This window comes from Pan paniscus, chromosome 11 (genome assembly GCF_029289425.2).
Source record: "Pan paniscus chromosome 11, NHGRI_mPanPan1-v2.0_pri, whole genome shotgun sequence".
Classification (NCBI taxonomy): Eukaryota; Metazoa; Chordata; class Mammalia; order Primates; family Hominidae; genus Pan; species Pan paniscus.
In genome coordinates this window covers 88209976-88234927 of record NC_073260.2, presented here as the reverse complement: position 1 = coordinate 88234927, position 24952 = coordinate 88209976, and the positions used below count along the sequence as shown (strand labels likewise).

The following is a 24952-nucleotide window of genomic DNA, read 5'->3' as shown; positions in this document are numbered from 1 at the left end:
AATCTTCCACTTTAGCCACTTCTATAGGTTATCTCTCCTGTTTCTCCTTAATGTCTGATGGTCTTGATGCTGAACCTGGCCTATCAAAACAACTGGACCTTTTTTCCTGTGCCCTTCTTTGTACTTATATAGTACTTATATCTCCCAGTGTCCCAAAATAATAGGCCTCCCAAGACAGAATTAACTATGTTAACAGACTACCTCATCTGCTTTTCATCACAACATAGTGAAAAACCAGGCCTTCAGAAAAAGTAACTGAAGTTCAGAAAGGTTAATTTCCTTGCCTAAATGAATACAAATATTATTCTAACAAGTATTAATAATTTTATAATATTTTCATTTTCCAATTTAGAACCACATAAAAAGAAAAAAACAATACAACTAAAAACTTTTCTTCAGATTTACTTCCTGAAGGACTGCAGATGTTATAGAACACAAATTTAGACAAGTGACATTAAAATAACTAGAAAAATTTAAGAAACCAGAAATTTAAGGTAAACGTTTATACTAATTTGTATATGTTTGGATTCCTTTAATTCAAGAACCAGAAGAATGCCTAAGTTATTGTGTTTGTTTGTTTATTTTGGAGACAGAGTCTCACTCTGTCGCCCAGGCTGGAGTGCAGTGGCATGATCTTGGCTCACTGCAACCTCTGCCTCCTGGATTTAAGCAATTCTCATCTCTCATCCTCCTGAGTAGCTGGAATTACAGGCACGTGCCACAATGCCCGGCTAATTTTTGTATTTTTAGTAGAGACAGGGTTTCACCATGTTGGCCAGGCTGGTCTTGAACTCCAGACCCTAGGTGATCTGCCTGCCTCGACCTCCCAGGGTGCTGGGATTACAGGAGTGAGTCACTGCACCTGGCCAAGTTACTATGTTTAAGTGTGCCATTTAAACATAGTAACTTAGGCATTCGTCTGGTTCTTAAATCCACTAAGGTTATATACCTGGCCTAAACATTCTGAAAAAATTAAAAATTAGTTAAAAACTAAACATTCTGACATAATAGTAGAGATACCTACCGATCGTGATTGCTGTGTTTGGAAAGGGACAAACTGGCCTGGTGGTGGCAAATGAGGAGGATGATGGGGAGACAGGTGAGGAGGATGTATAAGAAATGGATCACTAGAAATAAGGGGTGGGAATGCAGCATATGGTACTGGTAAGTGCTGAACTGAACATGCCTGAAGCATCTGTAAGAGAAACCGTTACAGTTTGGTTAAAAATATCAGAATATATGATTAATTTAAAAGGATAGTGAGATTAAAATCTGTCATTGTCACACCTCTCCCAAAATCATGAAAATGTTTTTAATAGCTTATATTAACAATGAAATACCAGTGTATTTTTTAATCTACTAGTAAAGTAATGGTACTAATAACTATTCTGTATTTTATATAATTTTTATAAATTGGTTGAAATCCTTGAGCCTTTTAACCACCTATGAAAAAGCGTTGGGGCGGGTGTGGGGGGGTGGGGGGGAAGTGCTGCAAAGAAGAGGAAACTCTCTCTAGTTGGTTTAAGATGTAGCAAACACTACCGGTATTTCAAGAAACTCCCCTTTTCAATCCTGTAGAAATCTTTTTCTTCCTAGGATTTTTATAAGAGCACAACTCTCAACTAATTGCCTTATAATCTCTCAGTATTTTAGTTCCCAAATTTGGTACAATGTTTCTATTACTGAGACACTAAGCCTGAGTAAATTAATCTGTTAAGTTAGTATTGGTATAAGTGTGCATTTGCTTTAATCTCACATTCAGAGCAACGTATTAAGAGTTACATTTAAATTTTGCTGTGATTTCCTTTGAAGACATTGTTGACCTTAGATACATCATTTAAATACAGCGCCCTCATTTCTGAAAGGAGGCTGAACTGAGATTAAAGATTAAAGGACAAAGCGTAAGCTTCAGAGGCAAGAAAAAAAAAGTTAGTGTGAATCTCTACTCTCCTATACTAGCTGTCTCTACGGCACTGAGCAAGTCATATTTAACTTTTCAGATTTAGACACTAGAAAATGGGGGATGATGCTACTTTCATCATAGGTTTCCTATAGTAAGGAATAAGACAAAGCACTCAAAGTGCCCATTAAAACTCAGTAAGTGCTGAGACTCTTAAGTGTTGAACAATAAGGTCTCTGAGACTTAGGCTGACCTTCATTGGCTTTAATTATAAACGGTGTTGACATATGAGAAAACATGGTTTGACCCTCAGGATATCCAAATATGTATAAGTTAATTAATGTAAAAATATATCCGGTTATAAAGCTAATTTTATTAAATGGGTACTATAAGGATATTATTGAGATTTTTATTGCAATAAAATTGGCCTTTTTACTTGAAAGTGAAACTACAAAGACAGTCTCTTAAATTTTGTTTGCTTATATAATGCAGTTAGCCCCTCTAAAGAGGGTAAGAGTCAGGAAGTTACAAAATCAAATTCAGGCTGGTGTGCTTAATAGTAATATCTAATGAAAACAAAGATAGAGACTTACTGGAGGAGGCACACTACAGACAGGGAGGTGCTGTCCACTGAAAACCACAGAGCATCCTGGGACCTGCTGTGTACTACAAGCAGGGATGTGCTGGCCTGTGCAGAGTGGAATCCCATGTGGTGCCACTGTTGTTACTGTGTAAGAAACAGGGACTGTTCCTTGATGGAGCTTTAAAGGAAAAAAACAAATGAACAAACTTTAGCTGTTTAGGTAAAATGTTAACTATTCAAAATCAACATTTGGTCATTTATTGGCTCCTCTCTCAGCTACACGGATTTTCACAATGTACTCTCCAATAGTTTCGACCAGAATATTCATTGTCTTTGTATGGGAGAGTTGACTATTTCAAGAGTATATACTATTTCCACAAAACTGGGGCTAAACTCCTCCCTCAAATGACTTGAAAAGCCCAGGGAAATAATGGATTACTATATTAACTCTTCTAGCCTGTCCTATAAGGCAGAATAAAAAGAACTGGAATCATTAAAGCTTGTATCTTCCATTATTTGGTCACATTCAAAACAAATTTTAATTACAACTAGTGAAACAATGTAAAGTATATTTAAAAAAAAAACGAAATCTCATTTCCTGCCTAGCCAATCTTATTCCCATCCTACCTGCCACCCAGAGGCAAACGATGCTGATAACATATCCTTCTTCTCTTTCTCCATGAACATATGAAAGCACAATTACACATAAAATGTCACGTTTATTTTTGTTTTCTTAACAGAAATGAGATCATACTACCCTGCAACTTTGTTTTTCCATTTAATACTACATTGCAGGTATGTATGCAAGGGAGTTAAAGGTAACTTGTTCTCTTTGGTACTAGCCAGATATTTTAAGAAACACTTGCTTAACACAGTCCTATCATATGGTGTATCAACACATGTTCAAATTGTTTTCAACTCTTTTGCCAATATAAACACAACTGAAAAAATATGATATTAGTTTGGCCAGGCACGGTGGCTCATGCCTGTAGTTCCAACACTTTGGGAGGCCGAGGTGGGCAGATCGCTGGAGGACAGGAGGATGAGACCAGCCTGGCCAACATGGTGAAAACCCGTCTCTACTAAAAATACAAAAAATTAGCTGGGAGTGGTGGCGGGTGCCTGTAATCCCAGCTACTTGGGAGGCTGAGGCAGGAGAATCACTTGAACCTGGGAGGTGGAGGTTGCAGTGAGCTGAGATCGCGCCATTGCACTCCAGCCTGGGCGACAAGAAAACTAATTTTTTTTCCAATCCTGTCTTATGGGGCTGAAGGAAGACTTAATTTCATCTGAGGCCAAGGCTTCCGCCTTGGCCTCCCAAAGTGCTGGGATTACAGGTGTGAGCCACTGCACCTGGCCCCATCGATCTTCTAGGTTGTCATAATCATTTGTAATTTTTTTATTTAAGAGGTATATGAATCTATTGCTTGTTGTGTGTAATGAAAATATTTTCCTAGTCTATGTTTTATCTTTTGATGAGATCCTTTATTTAATGGCATATTTTTGTCTTTTGTGATTTTTTTTTTAAATGTAGCCAGAGTGTAGCTTTGGGGTTTCCTTTACTGATGAGGTTATAAACATATATTCCTGTATTTCCTAATTCTTTAGTTTTTCGTATTCCAAAAGACTTATTTTTGTTTATAAAGTAGGGCTCTAATTTTGCTTGCACATGGACAATTATACTTGCTCCATTTATTAAACCATCTTCTTGCCTCTACAGTGAAATACCATCTTTTTAAAAATTCATTAAGTACGCACACATTCCTGGATTTCATGCTGCTTTAATTACAGTATCTTACTGGAAGAGTTAGCATCTGGTAAGAAATTCTTCTCACCATACATCTTTTCATTTTTTGGCATTGTCACACAGTTATTCTTACGTACAAAATCAATTTTATTCACTTCCAAAACCCATTAGTATTAAGATTGTACTAAATGTGTTATTTTACAAAGGACTGAATTTTATATTAAGATTTTTTTTTTTTTTTTGAGATGGAGTGTCGCCCAGGCTCCAGCCTTGTCGCCCAGGCTGGAGTGCAATGGCACAATCTTGGCTCACTGCAACCACCGCCTCCTGGTTTCAAGCAATTCTCCTACCTTAGCCCCGCCCCGAGTAGCTGGGACTATAGGCGTGTGCCACTACACCTGGCTTTTTTTTTTAAAATTAGAGACAGGGTTTCACCATTTTGGCCAGTCTGGTCTTGAACTCCTGAACTCAGATGATCTGCCTGCCTCAGCCTCCCAAAGTGTTAGGATTATAGGCGTGAGCCACTGTGCCTGACCTATATTAAGACTTTTTATACCCAGAAACATTATGCCATTATGTTGAATATCACGGTTCTGTCTTTCAAGAAGAAATTAAGTCTTCCTTCAGCCCCATAATACAGGATTGAAAAAAAAATTAGTTTTCTTCAAAAAGATTATTAAATTTATTTCTCAAAGTTTATTATTAAATTTGTTCCTCACACTGTGGTTCTGTTATAATGACAAGAGGTTATTTTTCTCTATTTGCATGTCAAAGCGGTTAGTGTTAGTACGAAGATAATTTTTATCTATATTATCTTGAATATATCAACCTTACCCAACTTTTAAATTCTGGTATTTTTAAAAAACTTAGAATCTCCTTTCCTAGGTATACAACTACAGGATGAGCATCCCTTATCTGAAATGCATGGGAACAGAAGCATTTTGGATTTTTTGGAATTTTAGAAAATCTGCATTATACTTACCAATTCGGCATCTCTAATCCCAAAATCTGAAATCCAAAATGCTTAAAATAAACATTTCCTTTGAGGTTGAGCCGGTGCTCAAAAAGTTAGATTTTAGAGCATTTCAGATACTCAAATTAGGGGTGTCCAACCTGAATAAGGTTCAACCCAACTATCATCTTTTTGTGTTAGCAAACTAGAACCTTCAAAAATAATGTGTATAAGTACCTATATCCTATATCTGATTTTAATGGAAAAGTATGAATTTTACCAATAAAACTATTGATTTCTAATAAACAGCCTTTGTCACAAATACCACCCCACTACCCCGACCAACTGCACACACATTTTTTTGAGACAGAGTCTTGATATATTGCCAACAATGGAGTGCAGTGGTGCCATCACGGCTCACCATAGCCTCAATCTCCTGGGGCTCAGGTGATCCTCCCACCACAGCCTCCCAAGTAGCTGGGACTACAAGTGCATGCGACCACACCCAGTTAATTTTTGTATTATTATTTTTGTAGAGACAGGGTTTCACTGTGTTGCCCAGGCTGTTCTCCAACTTTTGAGCTCATGTGATCCGCCCACTTCAGCCTCCCAAAGTGCAGGGATTACAGGCATGAACCACCGCGCTTGGCCAAGTACCATATTTTGCTGAATCCAAGACATCAGATTGTATAGTCATTTTTTCCCCATACTAAGAAAAATACTTCTGTTTTACTGGAGTGCAGTGGCGTGATCTCAGCTCACTGCAACCTCTGCCTCCTGGGATCACACCACTCTCCTGCCTCAGCCTCCCGAGTAGCTGGGACTACAGGTGCCTGCCACCACGCCCAGCTAATTTTTTCTGTATTTTTTAGTAGAGACGGGGTTTCACCGTGTTAGCCAGGATGGTCTCGATCTCCTGACCTCGTGATCCGCCCGCCTCGGCCTCCCAAAGTGCTGGGATTATAGACGTGAGCCACCACGTCCGGCCAGATTGTATAGCCATTTTTTCCCCATACTAAGAAAAATACTTCTGTTTAACTAACATTAACGCTTGGTCACTTATAAATTTTATATATTTATTAGAAGCACTTTAAATGAGATCATACAACACTTGAGCATTCAAAAAAGGAAAATAGAAGTGAAATAAAGTAGTTAGTTCTAATAGTTCTTCACTTTCAGAGTCTGACTCTGGTGAATCACTTTTAATTTCAGTGTCATTGTCTGGTTTTCCCACAAAAGGTTCAGTGCCATCAAGGGAGTTGGTGATGCAGCGTTTCTTAAAACTATCCATAAAAGAAACAAAAGCTACTTGATGCTAGATTCTTAAGTCAGGGGTGTAATTTATATAGAGCTTGTCTACTTTTGACTCCTGCTTGGAGGTTTATGTTGAACTCACCTCCTGCCACACCCCCTAAACACTACCACTTAATCCCTATGGGTTAACTGCAAGACATATGATGCACAGCACAAGCAATGAAGACTGTGTTACAACTACTGCTTGGCTGACACCAAGATTAAGATGCCATCAATTGTGAGAAGCATCCATCCCAAATTCAGAGATGTTAAAATATGGAAATAGTACATTTTAAAATCAATGAATAGGGCCGGGTGCATTGGCTCACGCTTGTAATCCCATCACTTTGGGAGGCCGAGGTGGGTGGATCGCCTGAGGTCAGGAGTTTGAGACCAGCCTGGTCAACAGTGAAACCCCGTCTCTACTAAAAATACAAACAATTAGCTGGGTGTGGTGGTGGGCACCTATAATCCCAGCTACTCGGGAGGCTGAGGCAGGAGAATGGCTTGAATCCAGGAGGCGGAGGTTGCAGTGAGCCAAGATCGAGCCATTGCACTCCACCCTAGGCAACAAGAGCAAAACTCCGTCTCGGGGGAGGGGGGAGAAGGAGTTTCATATTTCTTTTCAGAAACTTCATTGTAAAATACTTTGTAAAATACAAGCAAAGTACCAAAGTACATAAAGCACGAACATCAAGACTACAAAAAAAAAAAATCATCAGATGAACACTCATGTAACCATCACGTAGGTCAATAAACAGAACATGGCCAAAATCCCCCAACGACCCCCCCTCAAGGACCCTTTCCTGGTCAAAATGATCTCACAGCCACTCTTTGATCCCAGTTATCAAAGGAATCACTATCCTGATTTTTCTGGTAACCATTTTTTTTTTTCTTTTGAGACAGAGTCTTGCTCTGTCACCAGGCAATCTTGGCTCACTGCAACCTCCACGTCCTGGGTTCAAGCCATTCTCCGGCCTCAGCCTTCCGAGTAGCTGGGACTATAGGCGTGCATCACCACACCCAGCTAATTTTTGTATTTTTAGTACAGACGGGGTTTCACCATGTTGGCCAGGATGGTCTCGATCTCCTGACCTCGTGATCCGTCCGCCTCGGCCTCCCAAAGTGCTGGGATTACAGGTGTGAGGCACCACACCCGGCCCTAATCTGTTTTTCTTTATGGTTGTACCACTGAAGCTTGAACCCCAACCTAGTCTTTTGTTGGTTAAATACCTTTTCGCTGTCTTCACGGTGATTAATTGTTTCAGTCTATGAGACGGGGGTCTTGCTCTATCATCCATCCATCCATCCATCCATCCTTATCTACCTATGTATCTATCTATGAGATGGGGGTCTCACTCTGTCACCCAGGCTAGAGTGCAATGGCACAATCACTTGGGCTCAAGGGATCCTCCAGCCTCCGCCTCCTAAGTTGATGGGACTACAGTGGAGCACCACAGTGAGAACTTTTGACGAATACAAACCTTTCCAAAAAACAGACATAGAAAGCCACTATAAACAATCCTGTAGAAATTTTTTTGTGTGGACATATGCACTCAATTCTCTTGATTACACTAAGAATGGAATTGCTGGATTACTGGGTAGGTGTATGTTTGACATGATTAGAAACTGACCAACAGGTTTCCAAAAGATCATGCTACTTTTTACTTCCACTAGCAATAGAATTGTCAGTCTTTTTAATTTTGGCCCTCGAAATGTCATGTTTTCATTTGGTCACCCAACTGTCCCAGAACCACTTATTAGCAATTCTGTCTTGTTCCAACTCACCTACATTCATCAAGTCATATGCCATGTATATATACTCATGCGTGGCTTAACGATGGAGATACATTCTGAGAAATGTGTCATTAGGTGATTTCATTGTTGTACTAACATCATAGAGTGTACTTATACAAACCAAGATGGCAGAGAGCCTACTACACACCTAGGCTTATATGTTATAGCCTATTGCCCCTAGGCTACAAACCTGTACAGCATGTTGCTGTTGCTATACTAAACCCTGTAGGTAATTATAACACAAGGGAAGTACAGTTAGCCCTTGAACAACATGAGTTTGAACTGCATGGGTCTACTTATACGCAGATTTTTTTTTTTTTTTTTTTTTTTGGAGGTGCAATCTCGCTCACTGCCACCTCCACCTCCTGGGTTCAAGCATTTCACCTGCCTCAGACTCCCGAGTACCTGGGATAGGCACCCGCCACCACGTCTGGCTAACTTTCGTGTTTTTAGTAGAGATGGGGTGTCACCATGTTGGCTAGGCTGGCTCGAACTCTTGACCTCAAGGGATCTGCCCACCTCAGCCTCCCAAAGTGCTAGGATTACAGGCATGAGCCACCGTGCCCTGCCCACATTTCAATAAAAGTTGCATAAAGTGTGCCTGCCTCTCCTCCACCAGAGACAGCAAGACCAACTCCTCCTCCTCTTCCTCAGCCTACCCCACGTGAAAACCACAGGGATGAAGACCTTTATGATGATCAACTTAATGTATTTTATGATTTTTTTAATCACACTTTCTCTAGCTTACATTATAAGAATACAGTATATAATATACTAAATATGTATTAACTATGTTATTGGTCAACATTAGTCTATTAGTTTTTGAGGGAGTCAACCATTATATGTGTATTTTCAACAGTGTAGAGGGTTGGTACCTCTAACCCCTGTATTTGTGTATCTAAACACAAAAAAGATATAGTAAAAATATGGTATTATAAACTTACGAGACCACTGTTGTATATGTGGTCTGCTGGTCAAACGTTATTATGTAGCATATGACCATATTCACAGAAAATGTGTTGGCTTCTAGATTTTATATTCTATTTCATTAGCTTATTTGGCTATGCTGGCATAAATGTCTTTATTACCATAGTTTTATAATAATGCCTAGTAACTGGAGAAGCTACTTTGCCCACCTGTTCTTTCATGACTAGAACAGTGGTTCTCTAATTACAATGTGCATTAGAATCACCTGGAGGGCATGGTAAACTAGATTGCTGAGTCCCACACCCACAGATCCTGATTCAGTAAGTCTAGTGTACAGTCTGCAAATCTGCAGTTCTAACAAATATCTAGGTGATGCTGCTGCTGCTCAGCTGATTCAGCTAATACTCTTGAGAAATAATTGGTCTAGACCTTAAGACCAGGGTGTCAGACCAGGGTGTCAGTGGGCCAATTATTTCTTAAAGAGCTAGAAAGTGAATGTTTTAGAGGTTTGTGGGCCATGGTCTCTGCACAAAGTAGCCAAAGACGATACAGATGAACAAATAGGTGTGGTTGTGTTCCAATAAAACTTTACAGAAACAACTATCAGTAGTTCACTTTCTATGGCTGTAGACAATTTCAGGTCTTTTAAATTGTCACTAAAAATGACAGAATCATCTTCTCAAGTTACACCAAAAATCTACTGAAAATTTATTTGGGATTATACTAATTCTATTATGTGCCGCTTTTAAGAACTAAGAGCCTTAAAAAAACGGGATCTTTCGAGTCAAATCTCTCATTTAAGTAAGTTTTCCTGTGGTCAGGCACGGTGGCTCACACCTGTAATCCCAGCACTTTGGGAGACTGAGGCAGGCAGAACACCCGTGGCCAGGAGTTTGAGACTACTAGCCTGGCCAACATGGTGAAACCCCACCTCTACTAAAAATACAAAAAATCAGCCAGGCATGGTGGCAGGTGCCTGTAATCCCAGCTACTCAGGAGGCTGAGGCAGGAGAATCCTTTGAAATGGAAAGGTGGAAGTTGCAGTGAGCCAAGATCTCACCATTGCACTGCACTCCATCCTGGGCAAGAAGAGCGAAACTCTGTCTCAAAAAATAAATAAGTTTTCTTTAAACTCTCTCAATAATGCTTTGGTATTCTACACAGTGGTTTTAAACCACTTTTGTTAAGACTGATACTTTTTTTTTTTTTTTTTGAGACGGAGCCTTGCTCTGTCGCCCAGACTAGAGTGCAGTGGTGCAATCTTGCCTCACTGCAACCTCCACCTCCCGGGTTCAAGCAATTCTCCTGCCTCAGCCTCTCGAACAGCTGGGACTACAGGTGCGCGCCACCATGCCCAGCTAATTTTTGTATTTTTAGTAGAGACGGGGTTTCACCATATTGGCCAGGCTGGTCTCAAACTCCTGACCTTGTGATCCACCCGCCTTTGGCCTCCCAAAGTGCTGGGATTACAGGCACGAGCCACTGTGCCTGCCCAAGACTGATAGTTAACTTCTTTAGTATTACTATGATTTTTTCAGTGGTATTTTTTCTTTGAATTTTTATTACAGAGAATTTCAAATATGTTCAAAAACAGTAGGATAAACCCCCATATCCACCGCCCAGCCCTCAAACCATTAAACCATAGCCAATCCACCTGAATATACTGCTTTGTTTCATGTGTTTTGTTGAAGCAAATCCCAGGACCCTATCATTTAAAAAAAATTTTTAGTATGCATTTCTAAAAAATAAGAACACTTAATTAACCACAATAGCATTATTATATTTTTAAAGGAAAGTTATTTAAAATCAAACATGCAGTCACGTTCAAAATTCCAATTATGTCATCAAATAAAAATAAATGATTTTATTAGACTTTTTTCCCTTTCGTCTCAAACAGAATAAAAAAAAAAGCTTTACATATTGCAACTGATTAGTATGTCTGGGTTGTTCAGTGTTAATGTATCTTTTAAAAAGTTGTTCATGTTCTGTTTGATTCTGGTATTAAAAAAACATACTGATTATTGTATATTCATTTTTGTAACATTTCAATCTGTTCAATTCTTAGTTCTAACAATTACCTAAGATGCTTCAGGATCTTCTATCAATATAATCAGTTTGACTGCAAATATTGATGGTGTTACCTGTTCTTTTCCTATTCTTAAACTTTTTTCTTCTTGTCTTTTCTGCTGGCTTGGCCTACTGAATAGATGTGGTAATAGTCAGCATCCTGGTTTATTCCAGGTAGCAGGAAAGTGTTCAAAGTTTCACCTTTAAGCATGTTTGAAGTAGGTGAATTCACTGTAGGTCTGTTTCTATTGGTTTTCAATTATAGCCCTTTTTAAGTCATGTACCGAGTTAACTTTATTTACTGCTTGCTGTTCTTGAAAAATTACTGGGGGAATTGAGAACCAAAATGAAGGTTCCTTCTTTCAGGGAGAAATTGCCTCTGCTTTCTAGGCCCCTGAGATACCCATTACTTTAAATGAATTTTCACTAACTTCCCAGAGTGATGTGAATTTGGGCTGCAAATTTACTTCTGCTCAGTCTTATCCTAGTGACCAGATATCCCTGTATTCTGGGTATACAGTGACTTAAGGTGCCTGGTATTTTACGCAGGAAGGGTCTCCTATATAGAAAGTGACTCCTTAAATAGTCTTTGATTTTTGTCCCCTTTGCCTCCTGACAGACTCAAAATTAAAGTTCAGGTTTGCTCAAATGAACAAATGCCTTAAGGACAGAACTAGCACCCCACTTTCCCTTAGTTTTGATTTCTTCTATTAGCTCTTTTGATGCTTTCAGGATACTTAAGAGTATTTTATCTAGCACGCTCGGTTGTCCTCAAGCAAAAGGAATGCTATCAATAAGCCTTCCTACCATGTATTGAAAATTAAAGTCCTTCCTTTTTACACTTTAAGACCTTCTAATAAGAAATGATGGCTAGATTTTATATTTCTTGCGCCTATTAATATTTTTCCTTTATATTGTTGATAAAACCAATTATCTTGAAAGATTTCCTAATATTGAACCCATGCAGGACGGGTTCAATATTACGTTATTCTTTTAATACATCACTAGGTATATTAAAATAGGTTATTCCAAAAAAAAAAAGTCAAATTATTGAATTATTCCAGAAGAAACTAGGAAACAGGAATATGTACTCAAACCATCAGTTGTCTGCTATTTCCTACTAATCTTAAATCAATAATTTCAAATCAAGCATACATGAATTCATTCTAAGCTTTCATAACCTTGATCCTTTTTTTTAATTTTTTGAGACGAAGTCTTGTTCTGCCACCCAGTGCAGTGGTGCGATCTTGACTCACTGCAACCTCCACCTCCTGAGTTCAAGTGATTCTTCTGCATCAACTGGGATCATAAACATGTACCACCACATCCAGCTAATTTTCGTACTTTTAGTAGAGACGGGGTTTCACTGTGTTAGGCTTGTCTCGAATGCCTAAGCTCAAGTGATGTGCCTGCCTCAGCCTCCCAAAGTGCTGGGATTACAGGCATGAGCCACCGTGCTGGGCCGATACTAATTTTTTAAGTTCAACTTTCTTCTATGGAAGCTGTGTAGAATTTAAATCTCAATTCTTAAAAGGAATGAGTAACTTAAATAACTTCATTTTAGGTAAAACTAAAAGAAATTTGCAACAAAAAGCCAAAAAAAAAAAATCTCAAACTGCCACAAAATTTCAGCTTCTGTATTTCCAAGACATTCTGTTATTGTACCTGATCATGTATGTCAACCATGACTGCATTCTGCTGGGGTGGATGAGCAGCAGGATGTAGCAGACGGGGAGATACATTCGGAGGGTGGAAGGCTCGAGGCTCCTCTATTGCTTGCTGCTGTGCATAAGGGAGATGGTGATAGTTTTCATCTTGACTAATGGAATTATGTCGAGACAGACGATCCCTTCTTCCTCTCTGGCGCCTGACAGGAGGACTGTAATAAATATCAAAAAGAAAGTCATTATGCTTATTGTGATCCATCAGGATTCTGTATTGTCTTTCTTTGATATCTATCAATAGTATATGCTAAGGTAAGCTTTATTATTAAATAACTGCTAAAATTCCCCATCAGCTCTAAAAACTTACAAATTTAAATACAAGGTATATGTTTTATACAATAATGAAAGCAAACAGTATTGGTATTCATCTCTGAAAGTATTTAGAAATCAACAGCTACAATTTCTTCTTGAATCATATGAAATTGCCCTTTTTATAAGTAAAAAATAGTCTAATAGCAACAATTTCATATAATTTAACCTACCATTTTCTCCCTTTTTAAATATTATAATAAAACGAACTTTAATCTGTAGATACCTTGTCAGTGTTCCTCATATACCTAATAGGCACCTTTTTGTCTATTTAGCTAACACATACATAAGACATAGTTCCTATGTGGCCAAAATGACACTTTTAAAAAATGAGAAAACATGAAATAACCAAAGAACATATAATTTGCTGACAACTGCAAATAGAAACTGGGTAAACACGCGATGAATATGATTGAGAATATGATTGATAGTATCAACATAAATATTCCAAGAATGTATAAAATTTTTAACTTTTAATTTTTATGGGTGCACACAAGGTATATATACTTACATAGAATTTTAAATTAGAATTTGCTTGTTGGGCCAGGTGCAGTGGCTCATGCCTGTAATCCTAGCACTTTGGGAAGCTGAGGCAGGTGGATCCCTTGAGCCCAGGAGTTCGAGACCAGACTGGGAAACATGGTGAAACCCTGTTTCTACCCCAAAATACAAAAAATTAGCCGGGCGTGGTGGTGTGCACCTATAGTCCCAGCTACCTGGGAGGCTGAAGTGGGAGAATCACCTAAAGCCTGGAAGGCCGAGACTGTAGTGAGCTGAGATCACGCCACTGCACTCCAGCCTGGGCGACAGAGTGAGACCATGTCTTAAAAAAAAGAGAGAGAGAGAGAATTTGCTTATTGAAGCAACCCACATTTACTCTCCATGTACTAGTCATCGACATAGTTTAATAAAAATTTTATTGTGACTAAACTTTCATTTTGTTCTTCTCTAAAACTGCTTTTTACAATGGCTCAGCACAAAAGCAACTTGAAAAAGTACTCTGCCTCATTAAAACTGTACTCTACATTGGGCAAAGGAGGTCAAACATCTCCCTTCTAGGAAGAACTCCAAGTGTCATTTTAGCAACTTTCTTTATGGTCACTTTTTCCTTAATCTTCCCACTCTGTTCCTCTAAATCTGTTTCTTCTTACTCCTAATTCTCCAATCTTAAGAGAACAAGGGACATTCCTTTATGAGATCAACTCGCAAAGGTGCTCTTGATATTGTCCCTCCAGCTTCTTGCTCCATTAATTGTTTCTTCTAACTTTATTTTTAATACAATCCTTTTTGCATTTTTGCTTCAAACTCTACTTACTGTATTATATTGAATTCAAGACGCCCTCCACCTTAGGACTAAAAGCTTTTTATTTTTTTTTTGAGACGGTGTTTCACTCTTGTCACCCAGGCTGGAGTACAATGGCACGATCTCTCGGCTCACTGCGACCTCTGCCTCCCAGGTTCAAACGATTCTCTTGCCTCAACCTCCCAAGTAGCTGGGATTACAGATGTCCACCACCAAGCCTGGTTAATTTTTTTTTTTGTATTTTTAGTAAAAACAGAGTTTCACCATGTTGGCCAAGCTGGTCTCGAACTCCTGACCTCAGGTGATCTGCCTGCCTCAGCCTCCCAGAGTACTGGGATTATAGGTGGGAGCCACCGCACCTGGCCTACATTATTTCTTTTAAAATTTTCTCGTATTGTCTTCTTCTGGAAATATTAGTAGACATTTAGAACTTATGACTCCGTGTTCATACATTTTTAATTTACTTTTCCACATTTTTTATTTTGCCCCGTTACACTACATTCTGGGAAATTTCCTCCACTTGATCTTCCAGAATGAACTCACTTTTTCTTTTTTTTTTTTTTGAGACAGAGTCTCGCCCTGTCTCCCAGGCTGGAGTGCAGTGGCCCGATCTCGGCTCACTACAACCTCTGCCTCCTGGGTTCAAGCGATTCTCCTGCCTCAGCCTCCCGAGTAGCTGGGACTACAGGCGTCTGCCACCTTGCCTGGCTGATTTTTGTATGTTTAGTAGAAACAGGGTTTCACCATATTGGCCAGGCTGGTCTTGAACTCCCGACCTTGTGATCCGCCCACCTCAGCCTCCCAAAGTGCTGGGATTACAGGCGTGAGCCACCGCGCCCAGCTGAATGAACTCACTTTTTCTATTTATTAAGTTTTACCGGCTAACATTTCTAGTTGATTTTCATGAGTACAATATCCCTCATTCGTCTCCCTCTTACATCTCACATGTACTCTAAAATTCGATCTTGCTTGTTCTATTGTTTCTTGAAGTTCATTGTTAATTGAGTTTAATGGCCCTGTTTATTCACAGTTCTTTGTTTTATTGCATTTATTAATAGTATCCCTCTTTCACTTCATTCGTTTTTTTCAAATACCTAGCTTTGTGCTCACCTCTGTAACTGAAATCCTGCTAGATTATTGTTAAAAACTGCATCTGCTTGGCACAGCCTGTTTCTGGGAGAAAATCTGGCAATATGCTTATAGGTAACCTATATTAAGTAGTAAACAAGAACAGAATACAGAATAAGACACACTGCTGAAAAAAACACTAGGAGAGCCAGTTTTCAGGGTGGTAAATACTCTCTACTACTCTTTTGTCTTGCTATGAACGAGGACCATGATGCTTCTCAAAGAACTCAAAGCTAGTTACTATTATCATCATCTGTAAACAGACATTTCTGACACTCCCTTCCTGGTCCAAGGCATTTCCTGTGACTAGCAATTCTACTCCTAGACTTACATCCTAATGAAACTTTTGCACATGTACACAGAGAAATGCACAAAGGTTCCTAACAGTATTGTTTATAATACTAAGAGCCGGGTGCAGTGGCTCATGCCTGTAATCCCAGCACTTTGGGAGGCCGAGGTGGATGGATCACCTGAGGTCAGGAGTTTGAGACCAGCCTGGCCAACATGGTGAAACCCCATCTCTATTAAAAATACAAAACATTAGCTGGGTGTTGTGGCAGGCACCTGTAAACCCAGCTACTTGTGAGGCTGAAGCAGGAGAATCACTTGAATGTGGGAGGTGGAGGTTGCAGTGAGCCGAGATTGCACCATTGCACTCCAGCCTGGGCAACAAGACTGAAACTACATTTCCAATAAAAAAGGTAAGAAACTGGGCATAGCTACTAGCCAACAACAGTAGGCGGATACATAAATTGTGTGGTACATTAATATAATGGAACATTATATCACAGTAATAGAACTATTGCTACTGCTACCAACATTAAAAACAGAATGCTTAATCAACAGTCAAAGAAAAATACATTTAAAGGAGAACAGGCAAAAACCAAAATCATATTGTCTTAACAGTACATTCCTAAGTATTAAAAACTATGACTGAACAGGGAATAATGTCAAATTCCAGAACAAGGTTACCCTCTAAGAAAAATGAAAGGGAACGGTAGCACCTGAGGCCTTTGAGGGATCAATAACACTATTTTCACCTAGGTGGTGGGTATTATGTATTTGTTAGCCTTTTTTTTTTTTTTTTTTTTTTTTTTTAATTTGAGACAGAGTCTCACCCTGTCACCCAGGCTGGAGTGCAGTGGCACGATCTCAGGTTTTGCCATTTTGCCCAGGCTGGTCTCGAACTCTTGACTTCAGGTGATCCGCCTGCCTCGGCCTCCCAAAGCACTGAGATTACACGTGTCAGCCACCGCACCCGGCCTTGCTAGCCTTTTTTTGTTTTTTGTTTTAAGATGGAGTTTCGCTTTTGTTGCCTAGGCTGGAGTGCAATGCACACCCGGCTAATTTTGTATTTTTGGTAGAGACAGGGTTTCACCATGTTGGTCAGGCTGGTCTCGAACTCCTGATCTCAGGTGATCCGTCCACCTCAGCCTCCCAAAGTGCTGGGATTACAGGTGTGAGCCACTGCGCCCGGCCTGCCTTTTAACTGTACATTTGTTTTATTCATCATAAAATAGGAAAAGACTACAGCAGGTACTCAGGCCTTAACTTTGCAATAACTATACTTTCTCATGCTTATTATATTTAATAGCTATAAAATAATTTATCTGCTAGCCATATACTATCTTACCTAAAAACATTCCCATGTAATTGGTTAATAAGGTACTGGGTAATGTAAAAGTCTTAATGTCTCAACAGAATACAGCTCAGAGACAGGTTTATGTTCTTTCAGCTGGAACACAGAATGGTGGTTTTAAGATCCTTTCTGTATTAGCCCGCTCAGGCTGCCATAACAAAACATTGCAGACTGGGTGGCTTAAACAGATTTCTCAAAGTTTTAAAGCCTAGAAGTTTGAAATCAAGGTACCAACACAGTCGGTTTTTGGAGAGGGATCTTTTCCCTGGCTCTTGCAGACAACTACATCTCACTGTCTCCTCACATGGTGGAGGATGAGTTCCCCGACATCTCTTTTTGAGACAGAGTCTTGCTCTGTCGCCAGGCTGGAGTGCAGTGGTGCGGTCTTGGCTCACTGCAACCTCCGCCTCCTGGGTTCAAGCGATTCCCCTGCCTCAGATTCCCCCGTCTCAGCCTCCCGAGTAGCTGGGACTACAGGTGCGCACCACCATAGCTGGCTAATTTTTTGCATCTTAGTAGAGACGAGGCTTCACCATGTTGGCCAGGATGGTCTCCTGACCTCGTGATCCGCCAACCTTGGCCTCCCGAAGTACTGGGATAACAGGCGTGAGCCACCCCGGCGCACTGCTTCTTAAAGGACATTAATCCTGCTGGGTAAGGGTCCTAACCTTATGACCTCATTTAACGTTAATTACACTTCCTTAGAGGTCACATCTCCAAATACAACCACACTGAGGGTTACAGGAAGGTTACAGCTTCAACACATTAATTGGGGAGGAGGGGTTACAAACATTTGGTCTGCAACACCTTCCTAACAAAAGATCATTGATATTCCTTCAACATACTGGACATGCATCTCACAATGCACTCACTATTTCCCTGGGATAAGAAATACATGACCTCTGGCAACAACTAATGAGGAAGAAACTCAGGAAGAAATGCACTCCTCTAGGATGAAAAGACAAGGGCCAAATCCCATTGCCTAAAAGTTGAACTAAACTTGTCATCTTTTCATACCACGGGCTCCACAGTTGTTTTTTGTTTTGTTTTTTAAATACAGTGTCTCATTCTGTCACCAACGCTAGAGTGCAGTGGAACAATCATAGCTAAGGTTCATTGCAGCCTTACACTCCTGGGCTCAAGCAATCCTCCTGTCTCAGTTTCATCTTGGACTACAGACGTGCACCAACATCCTCAGCTAATTTTTTGTTTTTTTGAGAGAGACAGGGTCTTGCTATGTTGCCCAGGCTGGTCTCGAACTCCTGGCCTCGAACTCCTGGCCTCAAGTGATCCTCCCACTTTGGCTTCCCAAAATGTTGGGATTATAGGCATGAGCTACTACTGTGCCAAGTCTCCATGGTTTTATAAGAAACATAATTAAGCTCCTAAATGCCTTAGAGGATACAGAAGGAAAAGGAATGGAGTAGAAAAGGGGTAGCTCATTTCTAAGACTTCCATATATCCTTACAGTTATGAACTACAAAATGCATCTTCTAATAGTCAAGATCGCAGGCTAGTCCACAACAATCTGTACCTTAGGTAGCTAATTTCATATATAATGGCATCGACTGATTTTAGCCTCTTTCCATTTCTTCATCTGTCAATGATAAGCTAAATAAACTCTTCTAACCTACTGGAAATCTAGGCAACTTTATCTTTCGTGAGTCAATGTACGTGTATATGTGGTGATGTGTTTATGAAATGCCTACAGAAAAAATGTTTTCTGATGTTAAATATACTCACAAATCTACCAATGGAAGAAAACTTAAGAAATAAATTGTAATCAACTAACCTTCTTCTGTTGCGTGCAGGTGTGTTGCATCGTTCCCCTGAGAAGTGATGTTGGCTTGGTCGAACTGAAGGGGGCTGCCTATTTGATGTCATCTCCCATGGTCGCATTGGTGGTGAGGGAGCTGGTGATGCTGATGTATAATCAAAGACTGAATGAGAGAGGCGCTGTCTCTTAGGACTTGGACTATCTTCACTCTGCCAATGCAACAAAATGGATCAACTGAGTAAGATCTTTTAAGGATTTCACATTACTGCATATGCACAGGTGTTAGGATGTACTTAACCTAAAATCTAAAAATGTAAAGCAGGGAAAAAAATATATGCTATCCATTCAAATTTAAAACCTTTAAAAAATGCTGGGATGGGGTAGAACAGGGGAGGGAGATGCACAGTAAATGATACCAAGTGAAAAATAAGCTTTGTTTTTAAAAACTCATTCTAAGGCAAATGAGGTAACGACATATAGGGTATAAAACAGCATAATAAAACTTTCGTGTAGTACTTGACCTTCTCTTTAAATTCCCAAACCACCTGAAAAATTACACTACACTACAATCTCCCATCAATAAGACATCAATTCTCAGCTGTGAGTTCAGCTTAGTAGGAGATATAATTTGAGTAGGCCCTCGATTTGATTCTAAATCACACTCCTCTCCCTCCTTGTATCTGTTTAGGCCACTATATTTATTTTTTTTAAAGAGAGTTACATGGGGCCGGGCACAGTGGCTCACACCTGTAATCCCAGCACTGTGGGAGGCTGAGGCGGGTGGATCACTGGAGGTCAGGAGTTCGAGACCGGCCTGGCCAACATGGTGAAATCCCGCCTCTACTAAAAACACAAAAATTAGCTGGGCGTGGTGGCATATGCCTGTAATCCCAGCTACTTGGGAGGTTGAGGCAGGAGAATCGCTTGAACCCAAGAGGCGGAGGTTGTTGTGAGCTGAGATCACGCCATTGCACCCCAGCCTCGGCGACAAGAGTGAGACTCTGTCTCAAAAAAAAAAAAAAAAAAAAAGTTACATGGATAAAATAAGATTTATGTTAGACAGATAAAGGAATAGCAGATTTACATCATCAGTTCTTAACTAGAATATCACAGCAGTTTGGAAGTACTTTTAAAGTTTTCAAGGGTCCCACATGGACTTACTAGCTACAAAACTGATATGGATCACACTTAATTGCATTAATAACACTCCAGGGTTCTCCACCTGACTCAATTTCCCAAATCAGTCTACCCAAAAATATCAAAGTTACAAATTAACTGAAAATTTGATAAGGCTGTGTGTTTTCTAATAGAACGTCTATCTCCAATCTATTACTGCAAGTTCTAATTAGTTGGGCATTACAGTACTTTTGGTTGCAAAATAATTAGTACCTGCAGCTACCATAAAAATCATCTTATACCACTGCAAAAATATACAGGATTACAAATTAGTGTTAGATTTTAGATAAGCATATAAATCAGAACTGATTATTTAAGCTGAAAGGAATGAAGCAAATTGGTAAATGGCTACATTTGATCTTTCCAAATTACTTAGCAGTATTCCAAAAACCATGTCATTTCCCTTCTATATTTAGGAGATATTATAATCAATTTTATTATCATTATAATTAAAATACAAAACACAAAAGCATTTTGTTCTAACTTTCCTACCACCATACTAACCTTATTTTCTCCCTAGATTTAACTGTACAGTTGTCCCTCAGTATTCTAGGGAGTTGGTTCCAGAGACCACTCCCCCATACCAAAATCTTAAGACGCTCAGGTCCCTGATATAAAATGGTGTCGTATTTGCATATAACGTACACACATCCTCCTATATACTTTAAATCTCTAGATTACTTAACAATATCAACACAATACAATGTAAATGTTTTATAAATAGCTGTTATACTGTATTTTAAAATTTGTATTATTCTGTATTGTTGTATTGTTACTTTTATTTCATTTTTTCTGACTATTTCCCATCCGTGGTTGGTTCAATCTTTGGGTAAGGAACCACCAACTAATCTAGTAAAAGTACAGTTATTTTCATCCTTTAATTTTAGTGAGAAAGTTAGTTATGTTCTGATAATCCTAAAACTTAAAAAAAAAAGGTAAATAACCACTGAAATTTAAATATTGATTTTTTTTAAAAGGTAGAACAATCAAGACCTGACAAACTTGCACATGAACTACATGAGCACCAGAAACAGGCTGGCTGCACAACTGGTGAAACAGATTTGATTAACACTGACTTTTTTTTGTGTGTGTGAGACGGAGTCTCGCTCTGTTGCCCAGGCTGGAGTTCAGTGACGCCATCTTGGCTCACCGCAACCTCCGCCTCCTGGGTTCAAGTGGTTCTCCTCCCTCAGCCACCCGAGTAGGTGGGACCACAGGCATATGCCACCATGCCCAGCTAATTTTTTGTATTTTTAGTAGAGACGGGGTTTCACCTTGTTAGCTAGGATGGTCTTGATCTCCTGACCTCATGATCTGCCCATCTCGGCCTCCCAAAGTGCTGGGTTTACAGGTGTGAGTTACCATGCCCAGCTTAACACTGACTTTTTAAAAACAAAATGCTAGTAACGAATCATGATCATTAGCTTTTCATACATACCCCACATTGTATATCCTACTCTGAATAAGCCTAATGTAAGCTAAGACACAGAACTTTGAATTCTAAAAATTCACTACCTAAAATGGAGGCGAATGCTACAGATACTCACGATAAAGGTCAAATGACCAGAGAAAGCCCTTAGTTTATAAACCTTTATGTATTTTCAGTGATGTTCAAATTGTGGGCTAAAAATATTCTTACTTTACAAGACATGCAAAGCTTTTAAAAGTAGAGGTAAGGAAAAGTGGCTGCGAAAAGTAAAGTTACCATCACTTCTCTTTGTGCTGTGATGGTGACAAAGAATGGGAAGTGAAGGGAGCTATTCATTAGAGTACTTACTACTTTTCTTTTTCCTTTTTTTTTTTTTTTTTTTGAGACGGAGTTTCACTCTTGTTGCCCAGGCTGGAGTGCAGTGGCCTCATCTCGGCTCACCGCAACCTCTGCCTCCTGGGTTCAAGTGATTCTCCTGCCTCAGTCTCCCGAGTAGCTGGGATTACAGGCATGCACCACCATGCCTGGCTAATTTCATATTTTTAGTAGAGATGGGGTTTCTCTGTGTTGGTCAGGATGGTCTCGAACTCTCGACCTCAGGTGATCCGACCGCCTTGGCCTCCCAAAGTGTTGGGATTACAGGCGTGAGCCACTGCGCTGGGCCAATAAGTTTACTTTCTAACTCAAAGTCATAGGAAACCACAATGACTAAATGCAGGCAAACATTAAAAAGTAGCTTGCTATATGCAATATGATTTCATCACTTCCCTTATCAATTTTAGTACTCTAAGGAACTTCAAAGAAATTCTCACAGTTTCCAGAAAAGGGAAGGGGTAGTAACCTACAAAGAAATAAGAATTATATTAACATCAGACTTCCTATAGCAGAAACAGATGCTAAAAGTTCTCTGAGGGAAATGAATATTGAACCCAGAATTTTGTACTCCAATCACACTATTAATCTAGTGTGGAAGCATTAAAAAAATGACCTTTGTCAGATATATCAAGACCCAAAGGTGCTCCTTACATAGCAGAAAATCACTTGATGTGTGCTCACAACATTCCCTATCTCTCTGATTTGAAGCTATTACACAATATCCAATAAATGACAGAAGTAACCCAGAGAGTACAATGAAATGAAATTCCAGGAATGGTAGTATAGGAAGTGTGGAAATTCATCATTCCACATTAGAACAAGAAGTCAGAGGGCTCCAAGAAAAATGCCCTAAATAGAATCAAAATATATGACTGAGAACTTGGAAGTTATTAATAAAATTTAAGCAGACAGCTCTTTGTCATAAAAAATATATATAAAAGACAATCAGTCCAGGAAAGTCAATGAGGAATGCAAATTCATCTGACCTTGTCATCTAAAGCATTCTTTGAGTGGAATGGGTAGTCAGAAGATTACATTCACTTTTCCATGGGCCACACATGCTCTTGGTTCTGCAATGTCTAAATACATGGATATTCCTAACATGATGCAAAGTGTTTACTAGTTTCTGATAGTTAAAATCAACCTAGGACAAGGCATGAAAGATCACTACTGTAGTTACAGAACAGAATGGAAGTATAAACTCTATTAATGTAAACTCTAAAAGTTTCTTTATGATAAAATCACGGACATTTAGTGAAAATCAAAATACAAAAATCTAAAAATAATGGCTTAAATATAACATACTTTTTTTTTTGAGATGGAGCTTTGCTTTTGTTGCCCAGGTAGAGTGCAATGGCAGGATCTCGGCTCACTGCAACCTCCGCCTCCTGGGTTCAAGCAATTCTCCTGCTTCAGCCTCCCGAGTAGCTGAGATTACAGGCATGCGCCACCACACCCTGCTAATTTTGTATTTTTAAGTAGAGATGGGGTTTCTCCACGTTGGTCAGGCTGGTCTCGAACTCCCGACCTCAGGTGATCTGCCCGCCTTGGCCTCCCAAAGTGCTGGGATTACAGGCGTGAGCCACTGCGCCCGGCCTGTTTTTTTTTTTAAAGACAGTCTCACTCTGTCATTGAGGCTGGAGTGCAGTGGCACGATCTCAGCTCACTGCAACCTCCATATCCCGGGCTAAAGAGATGCTCTCACCTAAGTCTCCCAAGTAGCTGGGACTACAGGTGCACACCACCATGACCAGCTAATTAAAAAAAATTTTTTGGAGATACAAGGTCTCACTATATTGCCCAGTTTGGTCTCAAACTCCTGGGCTCAAGCAATCCTTCCACCTTGGCCTCCCACAGTGCTGGGATTACAAGTGTTGAGTCATTACGCCTGGCTAACAAACATGCTTTTAAAATGCAGTGCTAAATGCAGGGGAAAAAAGGGAAATCATCAAGGACTCAGAAACTGAGGAAAACTGAAAACCAAATTTGTATTTTTGATGCTCTCAGGAGGAATAGAAGATAAGGCCTTATGACTGAGACCCCTACATGAAGTAGTCAAAATTTCCAAAGTAGGACACTTAAAATAAAAAGGAAGACAAGAAAAAGTCATTCCAGTGGAAAAGAGAAGGAAACGTCAATAAGGAAATGTCTGCTCTGTGTTTACTTCCAGTGGAAGTGGGTTTCTCCCGTGAGAATTCAAACTTAGGTTCACTCCTCACACCCTATTTGGGGTTCAGATTTTCACGATCCATGCTGTCTGTGAACCTCTAAACATAAAAACATAAAAACTCATCCAGAACTACGCTACTACAAGGACTCTTTACATGAGTAAATACAAAGCTGAATCTGGAAGGATATTCCCACTGCTTTTGTAAACTAAAAATAAAATCCCCCCCAAATGACTGAACTGACTCTCTCTTGACTACAGAGACCCCAGAGAAACTAGAAAAATTGAGTTCTTGGCCTGGACAGGAAGGAAGACTAGATACACCTCATTTTATCTCTCCATCCCCTGCTTCTGGAGTTTAGGCAAAACTGACCAGCATTAATGTTAAAATAGAAATTATAGGACCTAACAGAATGGACTTTTTGTGACAATAAGATACCAAATTATAAACAGGACCTAAGGCCAAGCCAGACAAGGGTTAACTCACACACCCCTACAGGTCACTCTAACCCAGTGTATTGGTTAACAGACTTTCTTATAAGATTCCCTTCTGCTGAATCCAAATTTTTAGACAAAGCTTTACTCTATAAACCAACTGCAAATTACAGAATCTCATCTCTGAATCCATCTAAAATCTTTAAGTCCTCACTTCAAGATAT

General features: G+C 39.6%; 1 protein-coding gene across 17 annotated transcripts in view; it reads right to left on the bottom strand.

Annotated features, from left to right (window-relative positions):
• RNF38 (ring finger protein 38) overlaps window positions 1-24952 on the bottom strand; it is a 150647-nt gene that overhangs the window by 19100 nt on the left and 106595 nt on the right. For 15 of the 17 annotated variants that reach the window (XM_055092038.2, XM_055092039.2, XM_034967425.3 and 12 more), the window contains 4 exons: window positions 19162-19355; window positions 12932-13145; window positions 2494-2661; window positions 1025-1195 (listed from right to left, as the gene is read on the bottom strand). In XM_055092038.2, coding sequence (XP_054948013.1) covers window positions 1025-1195; window positions 2494-2661; window positions 12932-13145; window positions 19162-19355 — 747 coding nt within the window. The remainder of the gene's footprint in view (window positions 1-1024; window positions 1196-2493; window positions 2662-12931; window positions 13146-19161; window positions 19356-24952) is intronic. The other 2 variants (XM_034967434.2, XM_034967435.2) reach the window with 1 other exon arrangement.